The sequence below is a fragment of the Argentina silus genome (assembly GCF_951799395.1).
Source record: "Argentina silus genome assembly, chromosome: 7".
Classification (NCBI taxonomy): domain Eukaryota; kingdom Metazoa; phylum Chordata; class Actinopteri; order Argentiniformes; family Argentinidae; genus Argentina; species Argentina silus.
In genome coordinates this window covers 17,858,490-17,883,781 of record NC_139661.1, presented here as the reverse complement: position 1 = coordinate 17,883,781, position 25,292 = coordinate 17,858,490, and the positions used below count along the sequence as shown (strand labels likewise).

The following is a 25,292-nucleotide window of genomic DNA, read 5'->3' as shown; positions in this document are numbered from 1 at the left end:
ATTGGAGCCTGTAATAGCAGCTGTAGGAACTCACCATTCATGATGAGCTACCTCTAGATGAAGCCCTGCGAGCCAGCCTCCTAGGCTCTCCTATAATACACTATGTACACTGTCAAACACACAGATGGTAGAGGAGACCTGATGGGACCAGTGAGCCAAGAGTCGCTCACAATGACAGTGTGTGCATGTCCATCCTGTGAATGCCTGACACTCCGAACCACCTGCAGAGAATAAACTGTCCGTTGCTATGGCTGATGCATGTGTCGTGCAGTCGTTTACCATGGTTACGAGAGCTGTCGTTGAGGCATGGCTGCCGCTGTTACAGTTGGGTGGTGAAGTGGGAGACAGTTAACGCCAAGGGAGGCCCAGAGGATTCATAGCAGTAAGCACACACCTCAAGAAGTCGCCCATCTCCTACCCATGTCATTTGACTCTCGCTGAAGTACACTTCTATTAACAACTAGCTTTAGGTGGGGTTATAAAAGCATACAAATATCATTAATATGTTAATCTTTTAGTTTATGTGTTGTACGATGGACAATCTTTACTGTGTGTTGCACTACTTCATAATACGGCATCCACACTTTTCTTTGGTGTCCCTGATCGGGAAATATACTGTGAACGTGAATAGTGCATGCAAGACTAACCATGACACTACAGTTGGTGATGCTGACTACCCTGCTGAAAGTAAACATGTGGTCTCAGACTAACAATGCAGAAGGAAATGACAAACTTTGCAAAAGAAACAGAGAAATTAAGCCATGAGAATGAAAAGAAAACATTTCAAAAGATGAAAATGTGTTTTATTAACTTGTAAAATGTATTCAGTTTCAGTGCTTCCTTTTAAAATAAATATTTGGGATGACATCAAAGAAATAGTCAAATGAACAAGGATGAAAATTACACTAGTGTAACAAAAATGGTGATCAATGCCAATACAATCGTTTAGTAAACATAAAACACACAAAATGTACAAAGGTCTATCAAAAAATAAACCAAATGCAGCAAATTATAATCAAGTATTCTATGTGTTTTTGGAGACAGCAGTAGTATAGATGGAGGCCCTTTAGTTTACTGGTCAGTGTAAAATCTTAGCGTTTGGTTACATTAAAGAAGACTATTTCTCAGTTTGGAGTGCACAGAGGTTCAGTTTTAAAACTATACCATCATCGTTTGTTTTCAACCAGTTTAGTATGCACATTTATAGTTGAATTTCATCAGCGAGTAAAGTGCACGTGCAACACTTACGGTTGTTCTTGAGGCCAACATACGGTTTCTAGAAAGCACTTGAACATAAATGAGAGAGAGAGAGAGAGAGAGAAATGAGAGAGAGAGAGAGAGAGAGATAATGTGGCAGTGTTTGTTGACACCTTTCAGGAATGTTCTTTAATGTTGGTAAATAATTAGACGACAGTCCCCACAGAGTAACCCATTATGAATATATTAAATACTGTCATTCATCCCGGTTACAGCGCGCACACACACACTCTTCAGAACAAGAGCATGCAGCTCTCTGGGAAAGCTGGGTAGCTGACGTCACTCATGGAGGGAGGGGGGGGGGGGGGGGGGGCAGGTACATTGCATGATAGAAGCCTTTGAAACATGATCATGTGTGCACCTTGAATACAGGACATAAGAGTGCCCAGTGGAGAAACACGACTAGCTCTAGACATCAGAGATTCATGTTATGAACAAATAACATCAGCTTGGATACTCTAGACCACAGTAACCACACTGCTCAATTAAAAAAAAATATATAACATATAAAACAAAGAAAAAAAGAAGCATCATGACATTTTGTACCAAAGCCCATCATTCGTGCCCTTTACCCCTCTCCACAAAGGGGTTAAAAGGCGAGAAGAAGTATTTAAAACGACCATCATAATTCTATACACACACACCAGTGCTAACGGCTGCGGTTAAAAGCGGTTGAATAAATAGACGATAGTACCACGATGCGTGAAGGCCAACAGATGCCCGGGAGGGGAGAGTCCCAGAGACAGGAGACAGTTCAGAGCAGCAGGTTTGGAGAGAGAGAGAGAGAAACTGGTGAGGCAAAGTTGGCGATGCTTGTCTGATAGCTATGCTGGAGATTGGTGCAGCAGACTGCGACTCCTAACAGGATGGAAGCTGGTCCAACAGTATATATTCTGCAGCGGAGAGAACATCCAACCCCCTTGGAGTGGAGAGGAGAGGAACACACCCTTCTGTCCAAAAGAGAGGGTTGGGGGAGGTGTATACGCTGCAGCTGAGCTCTCAACAATCACCATCACCAACCGATAAATACTTCAAGTAAAAAGAAATCCACCACATGAAAAAAATGCCACATGCTCGAGTCGTAGAAAAACAGAACCAAATCAATACCCTGAACAGATCACATTGAGATCGCAGAGGATGTCCTAGTCTACTCTGATGACCTTCTCACTCACGGCTGGGCATCACGCCCACAGATGTATCCATCCATCCATCCATCCATCCATCCATCCATCCGTCCGAGACACACAACTCTGCATGTCCCTGTCTCAGTTCCACCTACAGGGGACCACATGTCCATAAGAGTGGTTTCACCTGGGTGGATGAGAGAGGGGAGGGTGGTGGTGGTGGTGGTGGTGGTGGTGGGGCTGAGGGGGAGGGGTTCATGGCTGTGGACATCAATGCAGTCTATCCAGGAGAGCAGGTTGGGTTAAGGGAGAGACCCAAGTGGGTTGGGTTGGAGGAGGGACATCTCCCCACCAGGTTATTTTACACCCTTCTTTGGCACAGTGGTTCTCTTGGCCTGCCACAGATGGTTGTGGATGGTGATAGCATCGATGCTGACAGACACAGTCTTGGCAGGGATGACGGTGAACTGCTTGCGGTCGGAGCTGTACTTGTAGAGCTTGTCGATCATCTTCTTGCTGATGCTCTTGGGGCCCGTGCCGGTGAGCTTGTGGATCTCCTCCGTGTCGGGGAAGAAGGAGTAGAGCGCCCGGAACTGGCAGCCGGCGTCACGGAACAGGATCATCAGGTGGTTGGAGTCACACTTCTCCAGCTCCTGCGGGTGAGGGAGGTGACAAGGGATTGGTTATAAACATAATATACTGTACAAATCAACACAGTCAACTCCTGATAAATGAGATGGCTTGAGGCTGTTGTGAAGGCTTGTACTTGTGTAACCAAATGCAATGTATTTGAATTGGGACTGGTGGAACTGGAAGAGACATGGGAGTTTATCAATAATGCGACAAATTTCTCTGACCCACTAAATCTGACCTGGATGCTGCTGAGCTAATTTTCACTGCTTGAGGTTTTACTAAATCAGCACAGTTAAAAATGGACAAATAGGACAGAGGCTCTACTAGACTCTCTGGACCAAGAAACTCCTTAGACAGAAAATACATCAAATGGATCAATTGAAACAATGGATCCTCCATTTTGGTGATGAGACTTCAGGACAGTGAGATTCACCAAGTCAATTCCCTGTATGTGCAAATATACTTGGCCAAATAAAAGAATTCTGATTCTGATTCTGATTGACAATAAGATGCTAGCGAACCTCGAGGATGGTGTTCTTCTGGGGCTCATTGACCTTCCCAGCCAGGCAGCAGTGGGCTATAGCGTTGTGGATGATTGGCTTGTTGGATTTGGAGCTGGGTTCCTTGAACAGCTTGGGACCTGAGGGACAATACAGAGGACAGGGCTTAGCATTAGCATCCAAACACCACATACAGGGACACAAGGAACACTGCCAAATTATTTGTAGCATATTGTACGTTCTTTGATGGATTAATCTTAATTTAAATTGTGGTATCTGGTATCAATAAGCGAAGTATTTAACTGAATAACATTCCCTCTGTACTAAAGACAGTGACTGGATATGTACTGACCTGTGTATTCTGCCATGGAGGTGATGGAAGAAGCAGTGGATCCATTGTCCCAGTCTCTCTCTGTGTGCCGGCTGGCATTCTGACTCAGGCCTGGGAACGACTCCACAGACTCGCCCCTGGCAGGAGACAGTTGCAGAGAGCACACAGCCATGAGCAAAACAAATGGTGCACAAAGGAATACGAAACACACACACACACACCACACAGTACACACACACAGTACACACACACAGTACACACACACACACAGGTTTTGAGCTCCTTACCGTTGGGAGCCTGTCCCTCCAGAGTTGACGCTGTCTGCCTCGGTGGCCAGGGACAGACTGGAGCCAGACTGGGCACTGCTCAGGTTGTCAGCTACAGAGGAACAGAGAGGCCACCTTTGTGTCATACACACTGCTTGGTGCACTCACACAGAAATGCATGGCTATCTAAAAAGTCAATTGAATTGCTCTGCATAAGAACCGTAGTTAGGGCTGGAATCCTCAGGGACAGAATCGGTGGAAAACATTTCCAATCCATATACCTCTAATGCAATGCAAATTTAAAAATAAATTCATGGTTTTTTTAGAGGTTTATGGCTTTATTCAGTTAGATATGATTTGTAACCACTTCCAGGAGCTTTTAGGGAGATTAATAGCTACCCTAGCATCTGTAGCAGGGGAGGCTTGTTGGAGGTAGAAATTGGAGGACGGGCTCATTGTAATGCATGGAATGGAATAAGGAATGGTATCAAACACAGTATTTAATCCCATTCCTCATTCCATTCCATTCATAACAATGTGCCCATCCTCTGATTTCTAGCTCCACCAGCCTCCCCTGATCTGTACATCCTGTCTGGACCTAGTTAGTTGTAATTCATAAAGGGCTTGGAGAACACCAGACAGCGGGCGGAGGTTCTTACGGGTGGAAGAAGAGCACTTGGAGACAGTATCGCTGGAGGACTCCTCTCTGAACAGAGATTTGGGTCTTGTCTGTTTCTTGGCCTTGGGAGTGGGCTTGGGAGTGGGCTTTGGACTGGGCTTGGTCTTGGGCTTTCCCAGACCCTGCTCCTCCAGCAGCTCCTGTTGCTTCCTCCTCAGGTACTCCTGCTTGATCAGCTCCCTCCTGGTCTTCTCCTCCTCCTTCCTCAGTCGATCCTCCTCAGCCTTCCGTCTGCCAACAAAACAAGAACACAGTGTCAACAAAGAGCCGCCTCTGAAGTTTGACAACGCAGGGCTGAAGAGAAGCGCTGCAAGTCTACTGATGTATTTGACTCAAGGTTTGATGTGAAAAGTGTTGGAGCAAAGATGCAATGAAGTGTTGATGTTTGAAGATACCACCCCTTTTACATAATCACGTGTGCTTGGATGAGTGCTATACTGGGGGAGGTGATAGTGTGGCTGTGCTAGACTAGTGCCAGTACTCCAATCTGTGTGAGCATCGCTCTGTCCAGTTCAATCCAAGCCAGATCGGCTAATCTAAAATGTTCCAGATCTCCTAAGGCAGTGCATAATATAATAATATATGCCATTTAGCTGACGCTTTTATCCAAAGTGACTTACATTGCAGTGACCACATACATTTCAGTATATATGGTTCCAGCCGGAATCAAACCCACAACCTAAGCGTTGTTAGCGCCATGCTCTACCATCTGAGCCACAGATTTCTGATTTGTTCAAATTAATATTTGACCAAGATTTTTGGAGGTATGGCTACGCCATACTCCGCCATGGCTACTAGGGGGCGCATGTTACCTGGCGTCGTCCCGTTTGAGCTCCGTCTCTGCCTCTAGCTGCTGCTTGCGTAGCCGGGCCTCTTCAGCCTTCTTCTGCTGCCTCAGGAGAAACACTGCTCGCTTCTTAGCCAGCTCGTCCTCCGCCTTCTGTTCGTCCTGCACCACAACACAACACGCTTACTCGCATCATTCCTCTCAATTACTTTTATTATTTTTTAATATTATTATATTATTACTTTTAATAATTATTATTATTTGATGATTAATTAACAGTTCCACACACACACACACACACACACACACACACACACACACACACACTACCTTGAAGAAGAAGCCCAGCCCAGACTTCTGTTCCCCATCGCCCCCCTCCAGGGTGCTGTCCTGGCTGTCCTCGCACCCCTCCAACTTCAGGTTCGACAGGTCCACCTCGATCAGGTGGGCTTTGCTCCGGGACATGTCCTCCGAGGGCACGTTCTCCTTCCCCGAGCCGTCAGAGGAGTTCAGCTCTCCCTCCCTCAGGGTACTGGACAGGCACTCGTCAAAGGACACTTCGGGGGAGGCGCAGGCCGCAACTGGGTCGATACGGGCCGGCACGCGCAGGTTGGCCTCATCATGCAGCCGGAACGTGGAGCTTCTAAGGTGGCTAGTGGGCTTGTCCTGCCCAATGATTGTCTCACCTGCGGATGATGGGGTTCTGGGGCTGTGGGTGTCTGGCTGCTCCACCCTAGGGGACCTGCCCCCGGGGAACTGCCTCAGGTGGGGCAGGGTCTCCACACTCTGGGTGGGGGTGATGGCCCTGGAGCCCATCCTGCCGTGGTCCTTAGCCAGCTTCAGCTCTGAGGGCTTGGGCCTGGGGCCTCTGGCTGAGCTCAGCTTGGGGGGTTTCCGGACCGGAGCGCTACCTGCGGCGGAGATGGGCTCCATGAAGTGAACGGCAGCCCGGACCTTGGATTCGTTGGTCTTGTCGTTAGCTGCGGGGGGTAGTGGGGCACCAGGGGTGGACTGTACATTCTGTTTCATCAGGAGGTCCTGCTGGACGGACAGCTGCATCATCTGCTGCTGGATGCTGCCGATGGCATCGTTCAGCATCTCGATGGATCGGTTACACTCGTTCAGGTCCAGCTCCTCATCTAATAGGAGGCTGCCGCTTCCCTTTCGGTCCACACTCGCTAAGGCACCCGGGGAGGTGGCAGACTCCGCCTCTTTGGCGCCCCATAGCGTGTCCACGCACGAGTCGTCCTTCGAGCTTCCCCCGTTGAGCTCCTCTTTGGAGTGGTAGTCGGGCCTGAGCGGGTGGGGCAGGGTGTCGCTCTTGCCCTTCTTGACGATGTGCAGGAAGGCCGCTTTGCCCAGCTTCTGCCTCTGCCGCGCGGACAGCACCTCCATCTTCTTCTTCTGGTGCTCGATGGCCCGCCGCTTCTCCTCCAGCTGCATGTGGAGCTGCACAAGCTCCGAGGCTAGCATGTTCACGCCGCTGCCGTCACCCCCGCGGCCCCCCTGCGGCGAGGAGGGGCTCTGGTCCCTCTTCAGCCTCCAGGAGGAAGCCAGGGGCAGGGGGCCGCTGCACTCGGAGCCGTCCGGCGTCGTCCTCTGGGAGCTGGAGGCGCTGGAGCGCAGGTCGTGGTTGCTGCCGAAGCGCTGCTGGGCCTTGCGCTCTGCGAAGCTGGTCATGCGAATGCTGCCGCTGGCTAGGCTGCTGGCCTGGGAGTGTGTGCTGAGGCAGGGGCTGGAGCGCCCGCTGCCACCGTCCACCGCATCCTTGTCCTTGTCCTCGTGCTCCTTCACGTTCATGTCCTCCTGCAGCTTGGCCGACTCCTCTTCCTCGTCTTCCTCCCCGTCGAAGGCTTTCCTGGGCCGGGTCGGGTCCTTGGTGGTGAGGGCCTCGTCCAGCTCTTCCTCGTCCACCTCGTCAAGCTCAGGTTCCAGTTCCTGGCCAGGCTTCTGGTCTTCGGTGTCAGAGGAGTGGAGGTAGAAGCCCCCAGCCGGTTCTGTGGAGGAGGGGTCCACACTGCTGGTGACCAGGGGCCTGAAGGCTGCCTGACCCTGGGGATTCCCCGCCAGAGAGGGCTCAGTAGACAAGTCAAACTCCCCACTAGAGGTGGGGGTGTAGGTCCGGTTTACACTAGAGGGGGCTTTCCTCCTGGCCACTGCTGCAGTTGACCCACCTCTACAACCAACAGCCCCCCGCGAGCGCACCTCCCCGCTCTCCTCGTCCTTGTTCACGCATACAGACTTCTCTTTCGCCGGTTTTAACACAGCAGGCATCAGTGGTTCTAAGTAAAAGCTATCAGGTTTGGACTCTGAGGGCTTGGGCTCGGCGGTGGCGTTGGGCTGCGTCCCCTCCCCCTGGATGGGGACAGCAGGCACCTCAGTCCTCATGACCGCCACCAGCTCCTCCTCCTCATCCTCCATGTTAACGTGCTCCAGCAGGCCGTGGCCGTTAAGCCTGCGGGGGCCAGGGGCCGGGGCCTGGGCCTGGACCTGGGCCTGGGCCGGAGGGGGACCATGGTGCTTAGGAGTGATGCTGACCACATTGGAGGCCAGGCTGTCCTTACTGATGGAGCGGGCCAGGCTCACGCTGTCCCCTGAGGCTATGTCAGCATCACTGTCGGTGGCCGAGTGGAAGGCGTAAGGGTTCAGCTGAGACATCGGCCTAGAAAGAAAGACATATCACATATCAACACATCAGGGATGTGACCGACCAGTCAGTTAGACATTGGGCAGAAAATAAGCTACTGAACCATTCGAATGATAAGATAAAGGCTAGACACAAAAAAAAACATTAACTAGCAAGCTAGCAAAAATAGCTGGAAACGTAGTCATTTCTTTTTTACATAGGTGACTGATGCTATCTTGGCAAAAAAAATCATCTATAACGAAACTGACAAAACTAAGAGCACAGATCTCTCTCCCTCACTCCTCCAGGGCAGTGCTGTGTGTGCGTGTATTTAAGTGAGTGCACGAGCCCCTTCCTCTGGAGCTTTCTCACAGCTGAGGAGAGGAAAAAAAACGTTTGCATTTCACATTCTCCCTCATCTACTAGGTCAATGTCGATCCACACAAGGCTTAGACAAAGCCTGTGTTTTTTTTTTTAAAGGGATTGAGTAGGGATTTTCCCTAATCGATTATGAGTCCAGGTACGTGTACTCGTGTACATGTTCACCCCCCCTAGTAAGGCCAGTTGTGAGGACTGTCCATACCTCTGTCTCTTCTCAGGCCAGGCCACCACAGAGCCTCGCGGCGGTCCATCTACCTGGGTCAGGGAGTTGGAGCGGTTCCTGAGGCCTGGTCACATGACACATCAACCAGGGACCGCAAACACACGTTACAGAATATATACACAAAATAACACAATATATAAAAAGAGGAGTGCCACAACCATATCATCATAAGAGGAATAAAAATAAAGGAAGCCCATGAATGTGATCTGAAAGCCTGTTGCAGTGGGTTTTGAGTGGTAGATGATAACTGTGATCTTCACTACCTGAGGCGTCCTCTCCCTGCTGCTGCTTCTGCTGTCTCTGCCTCAGAGGAAGGAGAGGGTAGGAGGGGCTGAACGCAGGGCCCCCTTTACTGCTGAGAAACACACACACACATTACACAATTGGAATCCACACAATCCCCATAGATTTTTTTCTTTATTCTTTCTGGGTTGTCTGAATTAATTTAGCAGGTCTTCCGTACCCAGACAGTTTAAGGATTAGCACACTAACACCTTGAGTAAAGTAGATGGGCTGACCCACATTCTCTCAACCCACTGTAACTGGTCTATAATAGCAGAATGGGAACAAGATGTTTACTGAGACTTTTTCACTGCTTGAATTGTAATCAGCATGAGTGAGGTCGTTCTTTTGACGTTGTACAAAACAGAGCTCAAGGCCAACAGACATCAGACATCCAGAAAACAAGAGTATTAACAGTAGTATGAACAGTTGTACAGGCAGTATCAACATCATGTCGTCATGACAACTGCCCACCCTACAGATGAATAGGCTGTCAGTGGCTGTTACAGCCTGAGTCTATATGTCCCTTTAATCCCATCAGATCATCTCTGAACCTCCCACACACAGACCAAAAAACATGCACACACACACACAGACCAATACACACACACGCATAGACCAACATGAACATGCACACACGCACACACTAGCCATGCAAGGAGTTAATGCTATAAATCTCAGATGCATTTCGAAATGTACTTTAGTACTCATAACCATAACACAGTGGAGGAGAGAGCAAAGGGTTAAAGCGTGAGCCCAGCAAATGAGTGAGAGGCAAGAAGACAGTCAGTCAGAGATTTCAGCTAATACCAAGAATACAATGAGCTTTTTTCTATATCCCTGCGTGGCTCTGGGGAAGAGAAACAGGTGGATGAAATGAGAGGAGGAGAGTGAGAGGAAAGACTTACAGAGGGTCAGACTCTTCAGGGTGCAGGAAGTACCTGTTACAGACTTCAGGACTACTCTGGGCTGAGAGAGAGGCCTCTGCAATGCCGGGGGTGACCAGGAAGCTGCGCTTGGTGGCGTTGGAGATGGGGACTGTGGGGCGGGTGCACTTGGGCTGAGACATTGCTCGGGCTGTGAGAGGAGGGTAGAGATGTCAATCAAAAAGGAGTGAGTAATCTGAGGGCGGGTCTCAAATACTAACTATAATAATCGTATCCAAAACTGTAACTGTTCTTCTTCTTGTTGTGTTCTATTAAGCTGTATTTGTTGTTAAGGTAAAACAATATATTTGTTTTTATATGTCAGACAGTGTGTTATAGAGACAAAGATCATATACAAATATCTACAGAAATGTCACATGGATTAGTCTAAACAAATTAACCTTTAAAAAGGCAGTAATGAGGATAAGGCACTTGACACACCAGTTGAACCACACATTACCTTCTAGAACATTTATGCGAAAAAAGTGACACATTTCTTTTGTAATTAATTTCAGGTTGAGTCAGTTGATCCCTTCCTTGTTATGCAGGTTCAACAGCTTTGTTGATCCATCCGCCCTGCTCATACAGATAAAATAACACATCCATGGCTTTCACTTCAGAACACATCCATACAGCTCCTCCTCACCGTCTTTCAACTCCTGGAGGTCCCTGGGCTGGACAAACTCGGGCTTGACCGTCTCAAACCACCAGAAAAGCTCAGCGATGAAGACCATCACATTGTGCTGCACAGAGATAATTGTCGTCAGAGAACTCAATACGCGTAGCATGGAAAAATTACAATAGCAGTATTGTTACACTGTGTGGTCACCAACAACGACATGCTCTCATACGCTCTTACCTTGAGCACTAGCGGAGAGTAAAGCATGTCTTCCATGGTCAGGTAGAAGCTTTTGTTGAGATACTCGCTGGAAAACTCCTTGAGCAGGTGGATGTTGTACAGACTGTCCGCTATGGAGGTGACCTCCTTCAGGCAGACATCTGACGATGGGAGATACAAAAGGTCAAGGCAGGAGGGAGTTAAACGACCCGCTGCTTAGAAATGTCACATAGAATGTTCCGGGCACTGTGCAACAAACAGAGCACACTAAAAGTGTACAATGCATGAAATACAATATGACAGACACAGCACAGAAAATAGGATTATGATAGTAAGATATAAGAAAAGTATTATAGATTTTCTGAGGTCAGAAAACAACAGGAATTCTTTGATTCGAATGATGAAGTCCCAGAGTTAGCAACAGTGTGTGTTAGAGTGTGTGGGTGTGTGTGTATTACCGTCGAGCTTCATGAGGTCGGGGCAGTAGTAGTGGACCACGGTGAGCAGCGCCGCCCCGTCACACACGTCCCTCATCAGGTCCTCCAACAGGGGGAAGAAGGGCAGCTGGCGTCCCGAGGCATGCTCCCTGCGATATCGCACCTGACCACCAGGGGGCGAGAGGGAGACGTTAAACAAGGAATAGCCATAACAAAACCAAAACAGACTGGGGGGCTTGTTCCATGGGGTGCAACGTTTAGGAAATCGCAGATAGAAATGTAATGAACAGAGCAACTCTTCTCTACAAAGACACTCATGTCTGATCTAGTCAATACATTTTCTATCTGGTCATTCTTTCAGGCACCAACGTTCCACTCTCTTGAACCTGCCCCAGTGTTTAGCTAGAGATGGGTGGGGTGAGGTGAAGTGGGCAGTGTTGAGCAGTGACATGGAGATATCAGCGCTCCTGGTCTGTCAGCCACCCTCAGGCCTCTCTGGCAATGATGCGTCACCACAGTCAAACCAGGCCACTGGCACACTGAGAGGGACATATGGGAATCAATGGCCCAATTCTGGTAGCTGTGTTGGGCAGAGGAACACACTCTCCCCTGCTGCTGTGATGAAGCTTAACAGCATTCATAAGACTCTCGCCTACCCACACCAAACATGAATCTAACCAAGAAATCAACCAAGATAATGTCACGACAAGGATGAGGGATATACTGCTATACCTGGTACTGGAACTAAAATAACATTCCAATGGTTTTGCATAAACAGTTTGCACACAGGCCACAAAAACAGAGGGCATGTCAAGCTAACTAAGAGCCTTCACAGTGACACAACACACACTAATGTTGGATCTATGCTACTGGGGAGGAGCCAATTCTACAAGGGTAAGAAACTAACAGAGGAATCCTATCCCCGCAGACACTCGGGAGGAAGAGCGAGAGACATCGTCTACATCTGGAGGAGTAGTTACAGTACCACTGTGGAGAGCTCCTCCTCTGGGTCCAACATGCAATGGGCCAGAGTGTGCATGAAGTCAGACTGAGAGAGACACACCATAAGAGAGAGAGAGGCCATAGAGACAGCAGAGACAGCGTGGGAGGGAGAGAGAGAGACCAGAGGAGGGGTGACACGGCAGAAGAGACTGTGAGAGGGTGGGCGAGGGTGACATTGATATCTCAGCACATGAACAGAGGAGGAAAAGCAAAAGCTGAGCGATGGAGACATGATGGAACACACTCTCTCTCTTTCTTCCCATTTTGCACACACTCACTCACACACACACACACACACACACACACACTTAGACAGTGCACGGGGGCTTGAAATGAAAAAGGCGGAAAAAAATATTGTTCACCAAATATCCAAAACCACCTGACAACACGGTGTGACATTCTCAACCAAAAAGTAAAATCAAACAGCAGCCTTCTCCAACTGGCTAGACTCACTGGCTACAAGCAGCACAGAATGGGCTTGGATGAGCCACGGTGGTGTGAGAGCACACATCGACACAGAACTATGCGTGCAGTGGGAGGAGCAGAGGTGGTGTTGGGAGGAGCAGAGGTGGTGTTGGGACTAGCAGCCAACTTACAGGTACTAGTTTCCAATACCATTTGGAGGGAGACTATCCAGAGAGCAGGGAGAGGGGGAGGGGGGAGACAGTTAGGAATAGGAGCAAAAAGGTCAATAGGTCAGAGGTCAGGTCACACAGAGGATTGGATCTGCTTCCGGGGTAAGAATACAAAGTCAGATCAGTTTCAACCTCAACGTTGAAGAAAGAGCTTTGCATTGTTAAAAATATTTGACCCTGCTGCAGTCTTGAACCAGGTCTCTGTTCAACAAGAGAGTAGCCTGGATAAACAAATGATGAGTTTAAGTTTTACAACTTTAAAACTGTGTCCCAAAGGTGTGGACGTAGTCCAGAGAAATCACCAGGACGGCCATTTTGGCTCTAGTGTTCCAGTTTCCTGGTTCTCTCTCTGTGGGAGTGTCAATGAGTGGGCCGTCCGGCTCCAGCCTTACTGTACCTTCTGGTGGCCGGGGGACTCCAGTGGGTGCGGCTTGACTTTGAGCTCCCTCTCTGTGATCTCCCTCATCTTCATGTTCACCTGTAGAAGAAGACAAAGTGTTCATTCTCAGTCTTCAGGAGGCCCACTCAACAGTGCACCTCCTCTCATGTTCTCCCCTTCATCTGAACCACCCTTCAGTCTTTCCTCAGCTGTGCAACCCTTTGTTTCATGCATCCTACACAAACAGTAATCATCTAAGCAGTGGAAGAGAACAAATACTGCACTGAAGTGCTGCTCACTCTCAGCATAGTGAATAATGGACACTGCGTCAGGGCCTCTGAATGTCTCAAGCCTGCAGTCACTGATGGACGACTGTAATACAAGCCTGAATGTTAGCCTGAATGAGTCACCAGTGTGTGTGTGTGTGTGTGTGTGCACGCGTAAATCAGTACTCCACAAACCACTGGCCTGTCTCAGACTCAGGAGCCTCATGCAAGCACATTTTATTATATTATTATACTGATACGGGCATGACCGCACATATCCAAGTTGTGTGTGTGTGTGTGTGTGTGTGTGTACTATACATGTATGTGTTGTCTGTCACCTTGTTGATCCAGAAGACCATGGCGTCCTCCAGGTCGAAGGGCAGCTCCTTTGAGGCGCTGAAGGTGGAGAAGCGTTTGACACAGGCCACCACCTTCTCTATGCTGATCATCTCCACCGTGTAGGCCATCATCAGGGCGTCGATCATGGGCATGTGGGAACTCTGTATGGGGGAGGAAGGAGGAGAGGGAGTACGGACTGAATCAGACAACAACCTTTAAAAAGGTAAACCATCATCAGGGCGTCAATCATCTAGGCAGTCTAGACAAGATAGAGGGGGCAGGGTGGGCACAGACAGAACAGGACAGACATCATCGTCGTCATCATCATCATCATCATCAACAAGCACAAGTCACTCTAACCATGCAAATTGTCATCCAAGGCACTTCATTGGTTTGCTAATCTGCTCTACACAACATGAGAAGGAAGGACAGTTGAGGGCTGAGGACAGACTCATTCAGAGGGATAATGATGATGATACCAGTCTTCAGGCTATAAAACAATTAGATAGATAGACAGAGATAGATAGATAGATAGATAGATAGATAGATAGATAGATAGATAGATAGATAGATAGATAGATACTCTATTGATCCCCGAGGGGAACTTAAGGCGTTACAGCAGCTCACATCACAAACAACAACAACAAAATAAAGTGACAATACATATACAGTGACAATAAAATAGACATCTGAAACATTATATACAGTAAGAAAAGTCCAGTATGATTTAACATCCCCCAGCCTGACTATGACCACCCTGATCGAGCCAGCCGGAGGAGGAGTTACGCAGCTCGAAATAACATCCTGGGCTTTGTCTCATCTTCAACTCTTGATCCAGCAGCGCCATCAGAATCATCACACTCACCCACCCACCCACCCACCCACACATACCCCAGCACCCACCCACCACCCACACCCCCCACCCACACCCCACCACCCACACCCCACCACCCACCCACCCACCCACACACCCCACCAATCACCCATACCGCACCCACACACATCCTACCACCCACCCACCAACACACACAAGTTTTCTTCCAGGACAACTTTGTACGTGGCTTGATTCATGCATCCTTCACAAAGACAAATCTGCCCGATTCCAGCCTTGCTGAAGCACCCCCAAATCATCACCAATCCTCATCACCAAATTTCACAGTAGGTGCGAGACACTGTGGCTTGTAGGCCTCTCCAGGTCTCCGTCTAACCATTAGACGACCAGGTGTTGGGCAAAGCTGAAAATTGGACTCATCAGAGAAGATGGCCTTTCTCCAGTCCTCTACGGTCCAATCCTTATGGTCTTTGCAAACCTCAGCCTGGCTCTTCTTTGCTTCTCGTTGGTGAAGGGCTTTTTTCTAGCATTGCACGACTTCAGACCTGCCCCTAGGAGCCTGTTTCGAACCGTCCTAATAAGTACCTCATTAAGTAGAATGAGGTGTGCCTGTATTGGAATTCAACAGACACTGGAATGGAATGGCTTTAATTTAAGAAAAAATTTGAGTGGTCTCGTAATTTTTTCCAGAGCTGTATATATATATATATATATATATATATATATATAAGAAAATAGGTTCTGTACGGCAACTTGATCCCTTCAAAGATGTTTTATTTGCTGACCTCTTTTCGTTATCTATGGTAGATTAGGACTTCATAGAAAATGAAAAATGGACAGCACTCCAAATGGATTAAACGTTAAACCACAACATTTTATGCACGGAGGCGTTTCGGTGTGTGCCTTCCTCAGTGTGAGTGAATAGTCGATTCGTGCTTCTCAGCACTGAGTGATGGGATAGCAAGTCAAACACCAAAGGCCTGTCCTGCAGGCCCAGTCTCATGGGCTAGTAATACAGGCGTTGTGGCTCAGTCTAGGCCTAAAATGGTGTGTGAGCGGGCTGCCAGCGCCATTGTCTAGCTGGTCTGAGCGACTAGCAGGACGGTAATTCACTGAAATTACTACAAAAATCATAGCTTGATGTGCTACAGAGGCACCACAGCTACAGGACTCTGCCCCACCCATCCACCCACACAAACACACACACACACACACACACACACACACACAGCCAGTCTCTGACACACAGTAATCCTATTGGCGTGGGGGGGGGGGAGGGGGGGGGTAATAGAGGACAAATCAGGATTAGCTCACAGAGCCAAGGGGAGTTATTCAGAGCCCTCACTCACAGCAGCACAGACCTACATGGACAGAGCCAATGTTGTACGATCATTGCTCAACCCTCACACACACACACACACACACACACACACACACACACACACACACACACACCTGGAGAAAACAAAGGTGCTTCTGGCAACTAGTGATCAGGGTATAAAACAAACGTGTTGGTCGACCAGCTAAGCTCCTGTCGTAGGCTTTAAGTTTCATGTCTATCCCTGTGTCTAAATATTTTCCTCTGCATATTTAACAGCTTTATTTTAATGCATTATTTGGCTGTAACTAAGAAAGCTCAGAGAACAAACGTGTGTTTGAAAGTCAGAAGCGTGAGTGAGTGAAATGTGCAGCAGTTACAGTCACCAATTTATTTATTTTATACAGTCACCAATTTATTTGTATTCGTAAACCTTTGTTGGCTACCTGCCAAAGTGGCTGGTAAGATCTAGATTCTAGATTTACCCACCAATGCCAAAATCAACCCACATTTGGCGGGTGTTTATTTTTTGCTCTGATTGCTGTGGTTCAAATAGAGGCTGTCTAACACCCAGTGCTATGCCCCCCGAGTCAAAGGGAGAGTGAGATGAACAATAGGATGTAAAAACAGACAATGGGCTGAGTTGTCTGGCGTAGGGGCGTATTTCATCTATTCTCACACACACACATAATCTTCAGACTTGTCTGTATTGATGGAACCCGGGAGAGTATCTGGTTGTGTTGCTATATTGCCTTAAGCTCTCAGTCTTCCCCGTCTCTCTCTCTCTCTCTCACACACACACACACACACTTCAAACTCGTCTGACCCAGGAGAGAGAGTACACTGCTGGGTTTTTTCTTTTTCTTTTTTTCCAAGCCCCAGCTGCTCCCCATCTCTTCTCTTTGGGCAGCAGCAGTCAGACAAGAGGCTTAGCTGTCTGCAGGTACACTGTCTCTCTCTCTCTCACTCACACACACACAGAACATGGGCGTTGCCATAGAAACGCCTCGCCAAGTCAGCAACCCGGGGGGGGAGGGGGGTTCTCATCCCTTATAAAGTCTACCAAAGCTAAGCACTTTCAACAGGATTGCACACTTTCCAAGCATTTGTGTCGGCTGCTTACATTACATGCCAGCCCCTGTCAACGGTCCCAGACACATCCCCGACTAGTCAGCCAACAGAAGCCGCCTAGATCAGGAAGCTGGTTACCATGGCAGCGGCGGGGTAGAATATTTGAACGTTCCAGAGCAGCGTAGCTACTGTAAGTGCTCTCAGTGAAATGGTGAGACACTGGATCTCATTCTCAGTGAGGAGGAGAGAGGACCGGAGTAATGCATGTCTATTCAATTCACTGTGCTATGGCGTGGAGCGGTGTTGATTCCAGACTAAAGCCTGATGTTTTCAGGGTGCGGTGGCTAGCATGTGTTAAAGCAAAGCTGTGAAAACAGCCATCAGAGTGGGTCAGGACCCCCAAGCCCCCCCGTTTCCTGCACTGATACACTATGACATGTCAGCAGGACTTGTGTCATAACACTCAATTTCCCCTGGTGGACACAGGGCCATCAGGGACCAATCTAGCGTACCATTAGAACCGAGTCACAGAAATACTCATAAAAGGCCCCATCACAAAGGACAAACTCAGCTAGATGATAACTAGTAGCCTATAGGCTATGTGCCGTAAGCTAGGGATGCTAGCAGAGAATTTATAGTAATCAATCAATACGTAGCCTTGCATATCCTCAACAACTTTTCCAAACAGGCCAGACAAAGATGAAAAAGTAGGCTAGATCAGCAGCCACAAATGGTCGATGTCTGTCCCTACAATCACTGATAGTGTCAGTCAGAGGGGACAGAGCAGAGGGCGGACCAAAAACCACTATGTTGATTTACTCAACTTATTCCAACATCATAGACAACTGTGCCTTTTCTCCATCCTGTGTTTACATTTACGGTATTTAGCATACGCCTTTATCCAAAGCGACTTACATTTGTCTAAGTGAGTGAATCATCTATCCCATCAGTCATCATAAGAAAAAGTAATCTCTGCTAGGACCAGGGGCTATTGGCAGTCACAATGCTAGAAGAAAGGAATTTATTTATTTTTTTTCCCCAGGAGAGAAACTTGCACAGGCAGGTAGTGGGGATGAATAGGTCTTTATGAGAGACAGTTAAGATGGGTCTTCAATCTGCAGCTGTGTCTGTACGGAAACGAGCTTAGTCAGAAAACACACGTATCAAGCACAACTCATTGGTCATCACTGTAACAGTGATACAAAGAAACCAGAAGACACCAAAAGCCCTACTGATGATCTTATCCAGTATCACCGGAGCTATGGGGGTGTCACAGTAAAATCCCTCCCCCTTATTTGAATACCAAAAGGTAGGGAGCGATAAGGAAGCCAAATAGTCGGGAACCAGTTTTAATAGGTCAAACAATGACACACACCAAAATCAAGTTGACTTGGGAATGATGAGACATGGCTTCATGGGGGGGGGGGGGGGGGGGCCGGACCTCTAACCCTACAGGATCTCTCTAGCTCAGGATTAAAGGTCATGTTTATCAGCCCAGCCCAGCAGTATAGTATGATTAGACATGCGTGAGATACCATGCTTCATAGTGGGAACAATGTCCACTTTCACTGGTTAAATCAGCTGAGATAAGACATCTACAGCAGGAAGAGATAGTGAAACTCAATAGCAGCCCTACCTACCTGCTCACTCTCCCTCTCTCTCTCTCTCCCTCTCCCTCTCAATTAAAGAACAATACACATTAGTCTGAATTATCCCAAAACTACCAGCCAGCCCTGGAAAGAATCCCTCAAGAACCTCCCCAGCTAAAGGGCATCGAGCATCAATAAGCAGAAAAACAAATGAAAGAACAGATAAAAGAAGCCATGGAACATTTGTGCTTTCCTGACTTGATTGATGTAGCTACTGGCAGAGTGCTTTGGTGTTGGGAGAATACACAGAGGCACTCCCCACTACCCTCTGTCTGTCTGTCTGTCTGCCTGCCTATCTGTCTATAGATCTATCTGCTCTGAAATGTCTACATTGTGGCGTAAAGGTGGCGTGGCGCAGCGCCCCTCTTACATTCTTTGGGGAGAACCCTGCATCCATCCATCCATCCCTCCCTCCACCCATCCACTCACCCACCAACAAATGACCGACGGTCCCACTCACCATTTTGATGGGCACACAGGCGAGGTCGCCCTCGGTGACGGGCGTGTCATCACTCTCCATGACGTAGATGCCCTTGCGGGAGAGGGCCTGGATGACGGACATGTGGGACTGCAGGGAGGCGGCCTGCTCCGTCTTGAGGATGAGGGCGCACACGCGGCAGTAGAGCTCGCAGGACAGCAGCAGGTGGATGACGGGGGGCTTGATGTGCTCCTGGTCATACTGGTCCGTGTAGAAGGGGTCCCGCAGGTCCTCGGGGATGTGGTCTGAAGGACGGGGAGGCAGAGAGGGAAGAGCACGTTAGGCCTACTTAACTAAAATCGTTGCTGATAGAGAGATTCAACTTCTCCAACACGGCTTGTCACTCTCCAAACTCCCTTCTTTTCTAAGCATATGTATGGTACTCAGGTATGTTTGTTCCAGTACAGGGAATAGGGAAGATCTCAGGTTTCAGCAATCAAAAGGAATGTGACAAAGGCAACTGCTTGCAGTGTAAATATGTGTTCTGCGCAGGGTTCACTTTACTCTGGGTAAATATAGTTGCAGTATGACACCCACATCAGCTAAACGGCATATATATCTCCATGTCTCAGGGGCCTACTCAGGAGTGTACTCGGAAACAGATACAGTGCCCTAGCTCTAGCCAGAACAGCATTCTCAGGTGACATCAGTTTCTCTTCCTGCTCTGCAACAATGACCACAAAGGAACACACACAATGACCTGTAACAGGTAAATCCTATTCTGACATTTTGCATACATGCACCCACTTGTATCAAACCACTAGACCCAGTTGATTGCTTTAAACCCTGGCCTTGGCTGAAAACAAATATATACAAATCCTTTTAGCCTAGAATTCAAACAGTAAGGAGCAGGGGCATCACACAGAGAACTGCAGGACTGTTCCAGCTGCTGCGGTCAGGCAAACGCCTTCGCTGTCATGCAGCAAGAACAGAGAGGTTTAGACTGAGTTTCTTCCCCCACGCCATCAGGATCATTAACGATGACCCCACCAGTGCCCCCCTCAAGTCACTCACACACTCACTGACATCATAACATATACGCACACACACAATTACCCATTGCAGACTCATCTTTCACTGTAATTAACCTGTCATTGCCATTGTATATAGCCATTCCATTGTGTACATTGCTGTTAATACTGCTGTTTATATCCTATTTATTTTTAAACTTATTGTTGCACTACTCTGTGGCACTGTCACTTTTGCATTTCACTGTATACTTGTATGCACGTGACAAATAAAGAATCTTGAATCTTGATGGTCATAGTGATTGTTATGACTATGATGAAGACAGTAGTCTTGTCTTCTTCTTGATGTGTCCTTCTTTGTACAGTAGCATATGATTAGTGTCTACAATGTCTATGTAAAATACTCTCCCACATTCACTGCATCTTCCGTCACTTTTGCATTTCACTGTATACTGTATGCACGTGACAAATAAAGGATCTTGAATCTTGAAATCTGCGATTGCGTCTGTGTCTGTTTCAGCTGTGTCTGTTTCAGCTGTGTCTGTTCCAAAGCAGACTGCTGCTCCACATCTCTATATTCCTAGAGCCTGCTACTATGACCGATGGCTTAAACAAGAGAATCACTTGTCAGCATTCTCCCATCTACACAAACAGGAAGACATGCAGGCAGGCAGGCAGGCAGGCAGGCAGGCAGGCAGGCAGGCAGAACCCTCCCTCCACTGCTGCTTAAAAGAGCCAGTCAATAATTCAGCAGGTAGATGGATACTGATTGTACTGCAATAATAGGAAGCACAGCAGAAAATCTGCTCGTGGAAGAGACGTTGAGTGGAACAATATGCCAGGAGATGACCATAACCCAGCGTGACTGTATAGCAGAGAAACGTTACAGTCTGTGATTCCTGGAGTAATGTTTGTGTGTGTGTGCGTATGTGTGTGTACAAATATATATAATGAGTGCAAGCGTACGATAACAAGGCTGTGCTTGCATAGCTTCACATTGTATAACACCGTGTCATTTAATTTGTAATTTGCATGGAAATGTGTGTATTTACAAAAGCAGCCTCAGAGCAATATCGAGTATAACCGTACATGATAATAAGCCTGTGATTGTATAAGAGAATAACAGTGGGTAATGCCTGGAGAGCTGTGTGTGTGCATTACAACAGAGACCCTGATTGTGTGAAAACAAAAGGCGTCTGGCTCGGGCCAGGCGGGTCTTCACGTTTGACTTCCCTCCGGAGACCCTGATGCTGTGTGGCAGCAGCTGCCCCCCCCCTCCTGCCACAGCGGGGCTGAAATATTCAACTGCTGGGGCAGGGGTAGGGCTGGGTCTGGGCAACACCCCCCTCCGTTGTTGTTGCCAGGACAGGCTGTACTGTGGTTGGGGGTCACTAAAGATCCTACAATTACCATCCACACCAGACTGGAGAAGGGCAGCACCACCAGCATGCCCCAACGGGTGCCCATTCTGCCTGGCACTCCTAACAGGAGCCAGGCCAGGTTCTGTCTGGCACACATCCACATATTCAGACATCACGCACACACACACCCATCCTGACCTGCATGCAAGCACACTCTCACTCGCACACAAACAGATTCTGCGCACACACACACACACACAGAGATCATGCATGAACGCACACACATATAAACACACCTGCCCCCTCCCTGATACATCTGAGTGGAGAGGGGGAGGCTGTTTTGTTTCAGGCTCATGCCTGCCAGAAGTCATTTTATAAGGCTAGGCCAGCCGCATCTGTGTAGCATGACCAGTAGGCCTGTGTAGCCTGTACTCCACTCAAGCCAACAAAGCATCGAGGCACAGGGTGATAAGCAAATAGGGCTAATACATGCGGTCCTCAAGGGGGAAGATAATTACTGCTGCAGCTGAGAACAGTCCCCAAGGCCACCAAGGCTGCTGGCTACTACTGTATGTTCCTTCCCTAATCAAACAGCCTCTTGTCTTCCCCCAGTTCATCTTCAGTCAATGAGCACAGTAGATGTACGGCCTTTTATGTGACGTTATCGTGCAGCTGCTGGCGCTGCCTCTGCTCTGTCTCAACCTGCATTGTCAGGGCCCTTAGAGCTGATGACTAGCAGCAGGGAGATTCCTCTCTCAGTCGGAGAGGAGAGGCAGGCAACATTCGTCATCAGCATAAAAGCCAATTAGGAGACTGCACTGACCAGGGATATACACTGGAACACAGAGAGCAGGAAAACGGGTGAAAAAAAAAAAGAGAGAAAAAAAAGGGAGGGAGTGGGACGCTCCGTCCATACGGCCTACTGTACAGCCCAACCCTTAAAAACTATGCCTTCAGCTTTGATCGTTTGTTCGCTGTGTGTGTGCAGGCTTGTTGAATCTTGAGTGACATCATGGAATCACTATAATAATGACTCCAAAAAATCCCAAAATCGAATGGGCAGACAGCCTATGTTATACTAAGCTAGGCCTACATAAAATGGCCCAAGTACTAGTACTAATAAAGGTGACTGCTGTACAAAACAAGGATCCCTCGAGGTGAGGGTTTAGCAGTTACAGCAGCCTACATGTAGACTAGTCACTGCAACTCGCTCAACACACACTATTCAAAGACAAATGGGCCTGCATGTCCAAAAAGGGCAATGAAAAAGAAGCAATAAACCAAATAACAATGAATGCATGTCATGGCTCACTCTGAAGTTCTTCCAAATGATGACACACGCCGATGGCAGACGCTATTGACGTGACTGTGTGTTTAGCAATTAAAGATTCATAGCCAGCGCAAGTGCCTTCTGAGTGAAATTAGGTCAACGGTCTCACACATGACAGGTTTCCTCTACTTGTGACAGCCTTGGGTCTTCCACAAGATGTTTGCATGTATTCTGCATGGACCTGCAAGCCCTCAAAACAACATGCTGAGCTAAGTGCTGTTTCAAAGACACCTGTATGGAGTGACAATGCTTGAGGCACTATGTGAAGTGTGAAGATGGCCTACATTCAGTATGCTCCTCGATTTATATCAGTTACAATAGATAGCTTAGGATAACTACCATGGAGAGGACGACAGCTGACACCTTAAGCTTATGTAAAAGTAACTGTAATACTGCACAACAGATCAGCAAGCTTCTCATGATATTGCTGCTTTGCTCCAGCCTCCTACACAACAGGGCTACACTGGGCAGTAACTGATGATGTTGATAGGGAGTGTGAGGGAGAGGGAATATTTTACGCTGACATTTTTCATGCCCTGACGACAGTCCAACCAATATATCCTGTCGTGTCTTGTCGGCCTCCTGTGACTCCTGTCTCACTGTGCTGGTAAAGGCCACTGCACAAACACAGAATAGCAGAATCTGCTGTGTCAGTAGGAAGGCGCTTCACTTGCCAAGTGAATGATGTGGGTGAACAGTCCACACACACACACACTTCAAATACAATCAACTGTATTTTCATTTTGAAAAATATAGATGATAATACATTTAATTATGTTGGGTTCCCCTCCCATGAGCTAGGCCTGCTCCAAACACTGCTCATTAACTGCCTGTCAATCTGTGGCATGGAGGAGGTTCCCGTCCAACAACAACATTTGGGCCTGGTAGCCTTGAAGATGGGGAACAAAGGTCGCTGATTCTCACTTTCAAGTCCATGTTAAAAAGAAGCATACTGGTGACCACTAGTGATGGTGTCCCCTACTGACAAACCTTGTCATTAAAATCCTTAAGTCAAATGTCAGGCTGCTTCTATACAAGACAAAAAGAGCTACAGTGAGCAGACAACTCAATGCCATTGGTACTCCGAGTCTGCAACAACGAGGGGTGTGAGGGGTGTGTGTGTGTGTGTGTGTGTGTTCGTGCAAAAGCGTGAAATAACTTACCAATGCCGTAGGCTTTGGCGAACAGCCACCGTAGGTTGGCGTCTATTTTTGCTCTGGCAGAGTCATACATTTCCAAAGGTACAACCTCCATTGTCCCTTCGCCAGCCCCAACCGAATCCATTTTCCTTCGGGTGCTTTCCCCACCAGTACACATATCCACATCCATCTTCAGACACACAGTGCACACAAAATCATAGTGAGAAACATTCAAGTGAATTCATGAGGGGAATAGTTAACGTTTACTATGACAAGCATGGTACAAGGCATGTGGGGTGAAGACGCACGTTGTTGTTGCAGCAGGTTGCAGCAGGTACCTTACATTCTTAGCTACATTCCAATTTAGCTAGCTAGCTTTTTAGCGCCCATCCAGTGTGGCAGATGGGCAACTTCTTTAACTAGCCAGCGTTAACCTTCCTCGCCGGGGAAGTTACAAAGCACTCCTCTCCAACACATATGATGAATGAATTGGGTGTTGCTGGCTGGCGAGCTAGCTGTCAAAACAGCTAACGTTAGCTAGCTGGATGAATCAAACAAAACGGCTAGCTATAATGGCTAATCAAACAATGTTTATAGATAGCTACCTTACAATACGTGATGTATCCTGAATCCAGCGTTCAGATCAGACAGGATAAACACTCCACCATAAGGTCTTTCCTCACTATGCAATTGCCAGAGCAAAGCACCAGCAGCACATCGTAGCGCAGCGAGATGAACGGTCTCCTCCCCAGCAACAAAACCCGATTTGCGGCCTGTCTGTGACAACCGCGCAACGGGAGACTAGGAGGAGCGTTTACCAGTGCCAGACAGACTATGTCAGACAAAGATAGCTAGCTAGCTCCAGAGATTACGAAATGCAGTACCTAATCATTCTCCGATTTACAATCTATCTCTCTACTTAGTGACTCATTTTACGGAGAATATTTACGTATTCGTGGGAGGCACCGCGGGTACCTCCGTGACCGCGCTCTGTCCGCCCGTTAGTAGCATAGGTAACCAGTACCAATACGCCTGCGTGAATGGAGACAGTGCGATCATAGTGGGATTCAAAGTAACAATGTATTCAAATATGATGCATAGCGTATGGTATTATGAAACAATGTTACATTGTGTATGTTATTGTAACACGCATATGTTTGCTTGTAAAAATACTCGGAATCATCCCATCGGCCACCCTTGCAGCTGCTTTCTCATTATTCTGAAAAATGTTGATC

General features: G+C 47.9%; 1 protein-coding gene across 2 annotated transcripts; it reads right to left on the bottom strand.

Annotated features, from left to right (window-relative positions):
• Positions 1-792: 792 nt before the first annotated feature.
• camsap1b (calmodulin regulated spectrin-associated protein 1b) lies at positions 793-24,803 on the bottom strand. 2 transcript variants are annotated; one of them, XM_083673914.1, is made up of 18 exons: positions 24,663-24,803; positions 24,082-24,247; positions 19,242-19,504; positions 13,911-14,072; positions 13,325-13,405; positions 11,312-11,453; positions 10,875-11,014; positions 10,662-10,758; positions 9,998-10,166; positions 9,071-9,162; positions 8,787-8,871; positions 5,908-8,239; positions 5,603-5,739; positions 4,771-5,021; positions 4,133-4,223; positions 3,867-3,982; positions 3,536-3,654; positions 793-3,034 (listed from the first exon to the last, which is right to left on the bottom strand). In XM_083673914.1, the coding sequence occupies exons 2-18, from the start codon at positions 24,245-24,247 to the stop codon at positions 2,738-2,740; spliced, it is 4,740 nt and encodes a 1,579-aa protein (XP_083530040.1). In that variant the 5' UTR covers positions 24,663-24,803; the 3' UTR covers positions 793-2,737. The 2 variants fall into 2 exon arrangements, with proteins under 2 accessions (XP_083530040.1, XP_083530041.1); XM_083673915.1 differs by having other exon boundaries at positions 9,071-9,159.
• Positions 24,804-25,292: the final 489 nt, after the last annotated feature.

What these genes read in the sequence shown, in the direction of transcription:
- camsap1b (XM_083673914.1), bottom strand. Translation starts at nt 24,247, where the DNA reads ATGGATGTGGATATGTGTACTGGTGGGGAAAGCACCCGAAGGAAAATG. An exon ending in CCTCCAGGAGTTGAAAGACG is followed by an intron (nt 10,167 to 10,661) that starts GTGAGGAGGAGC and finishes CTCCTCTCACAG; the next exon opens with CCCGAGCAATGTCTCAGCCC. An exon ending in GCAGGGAGAGGACGCCTCAG is followed by an intron (nt 8,872 to 9,070) that starts GTAGTGAAGATC and finishes TCATGTGACCAG; the next exon opens with GCCTCAGGAACCGCTCCAAC.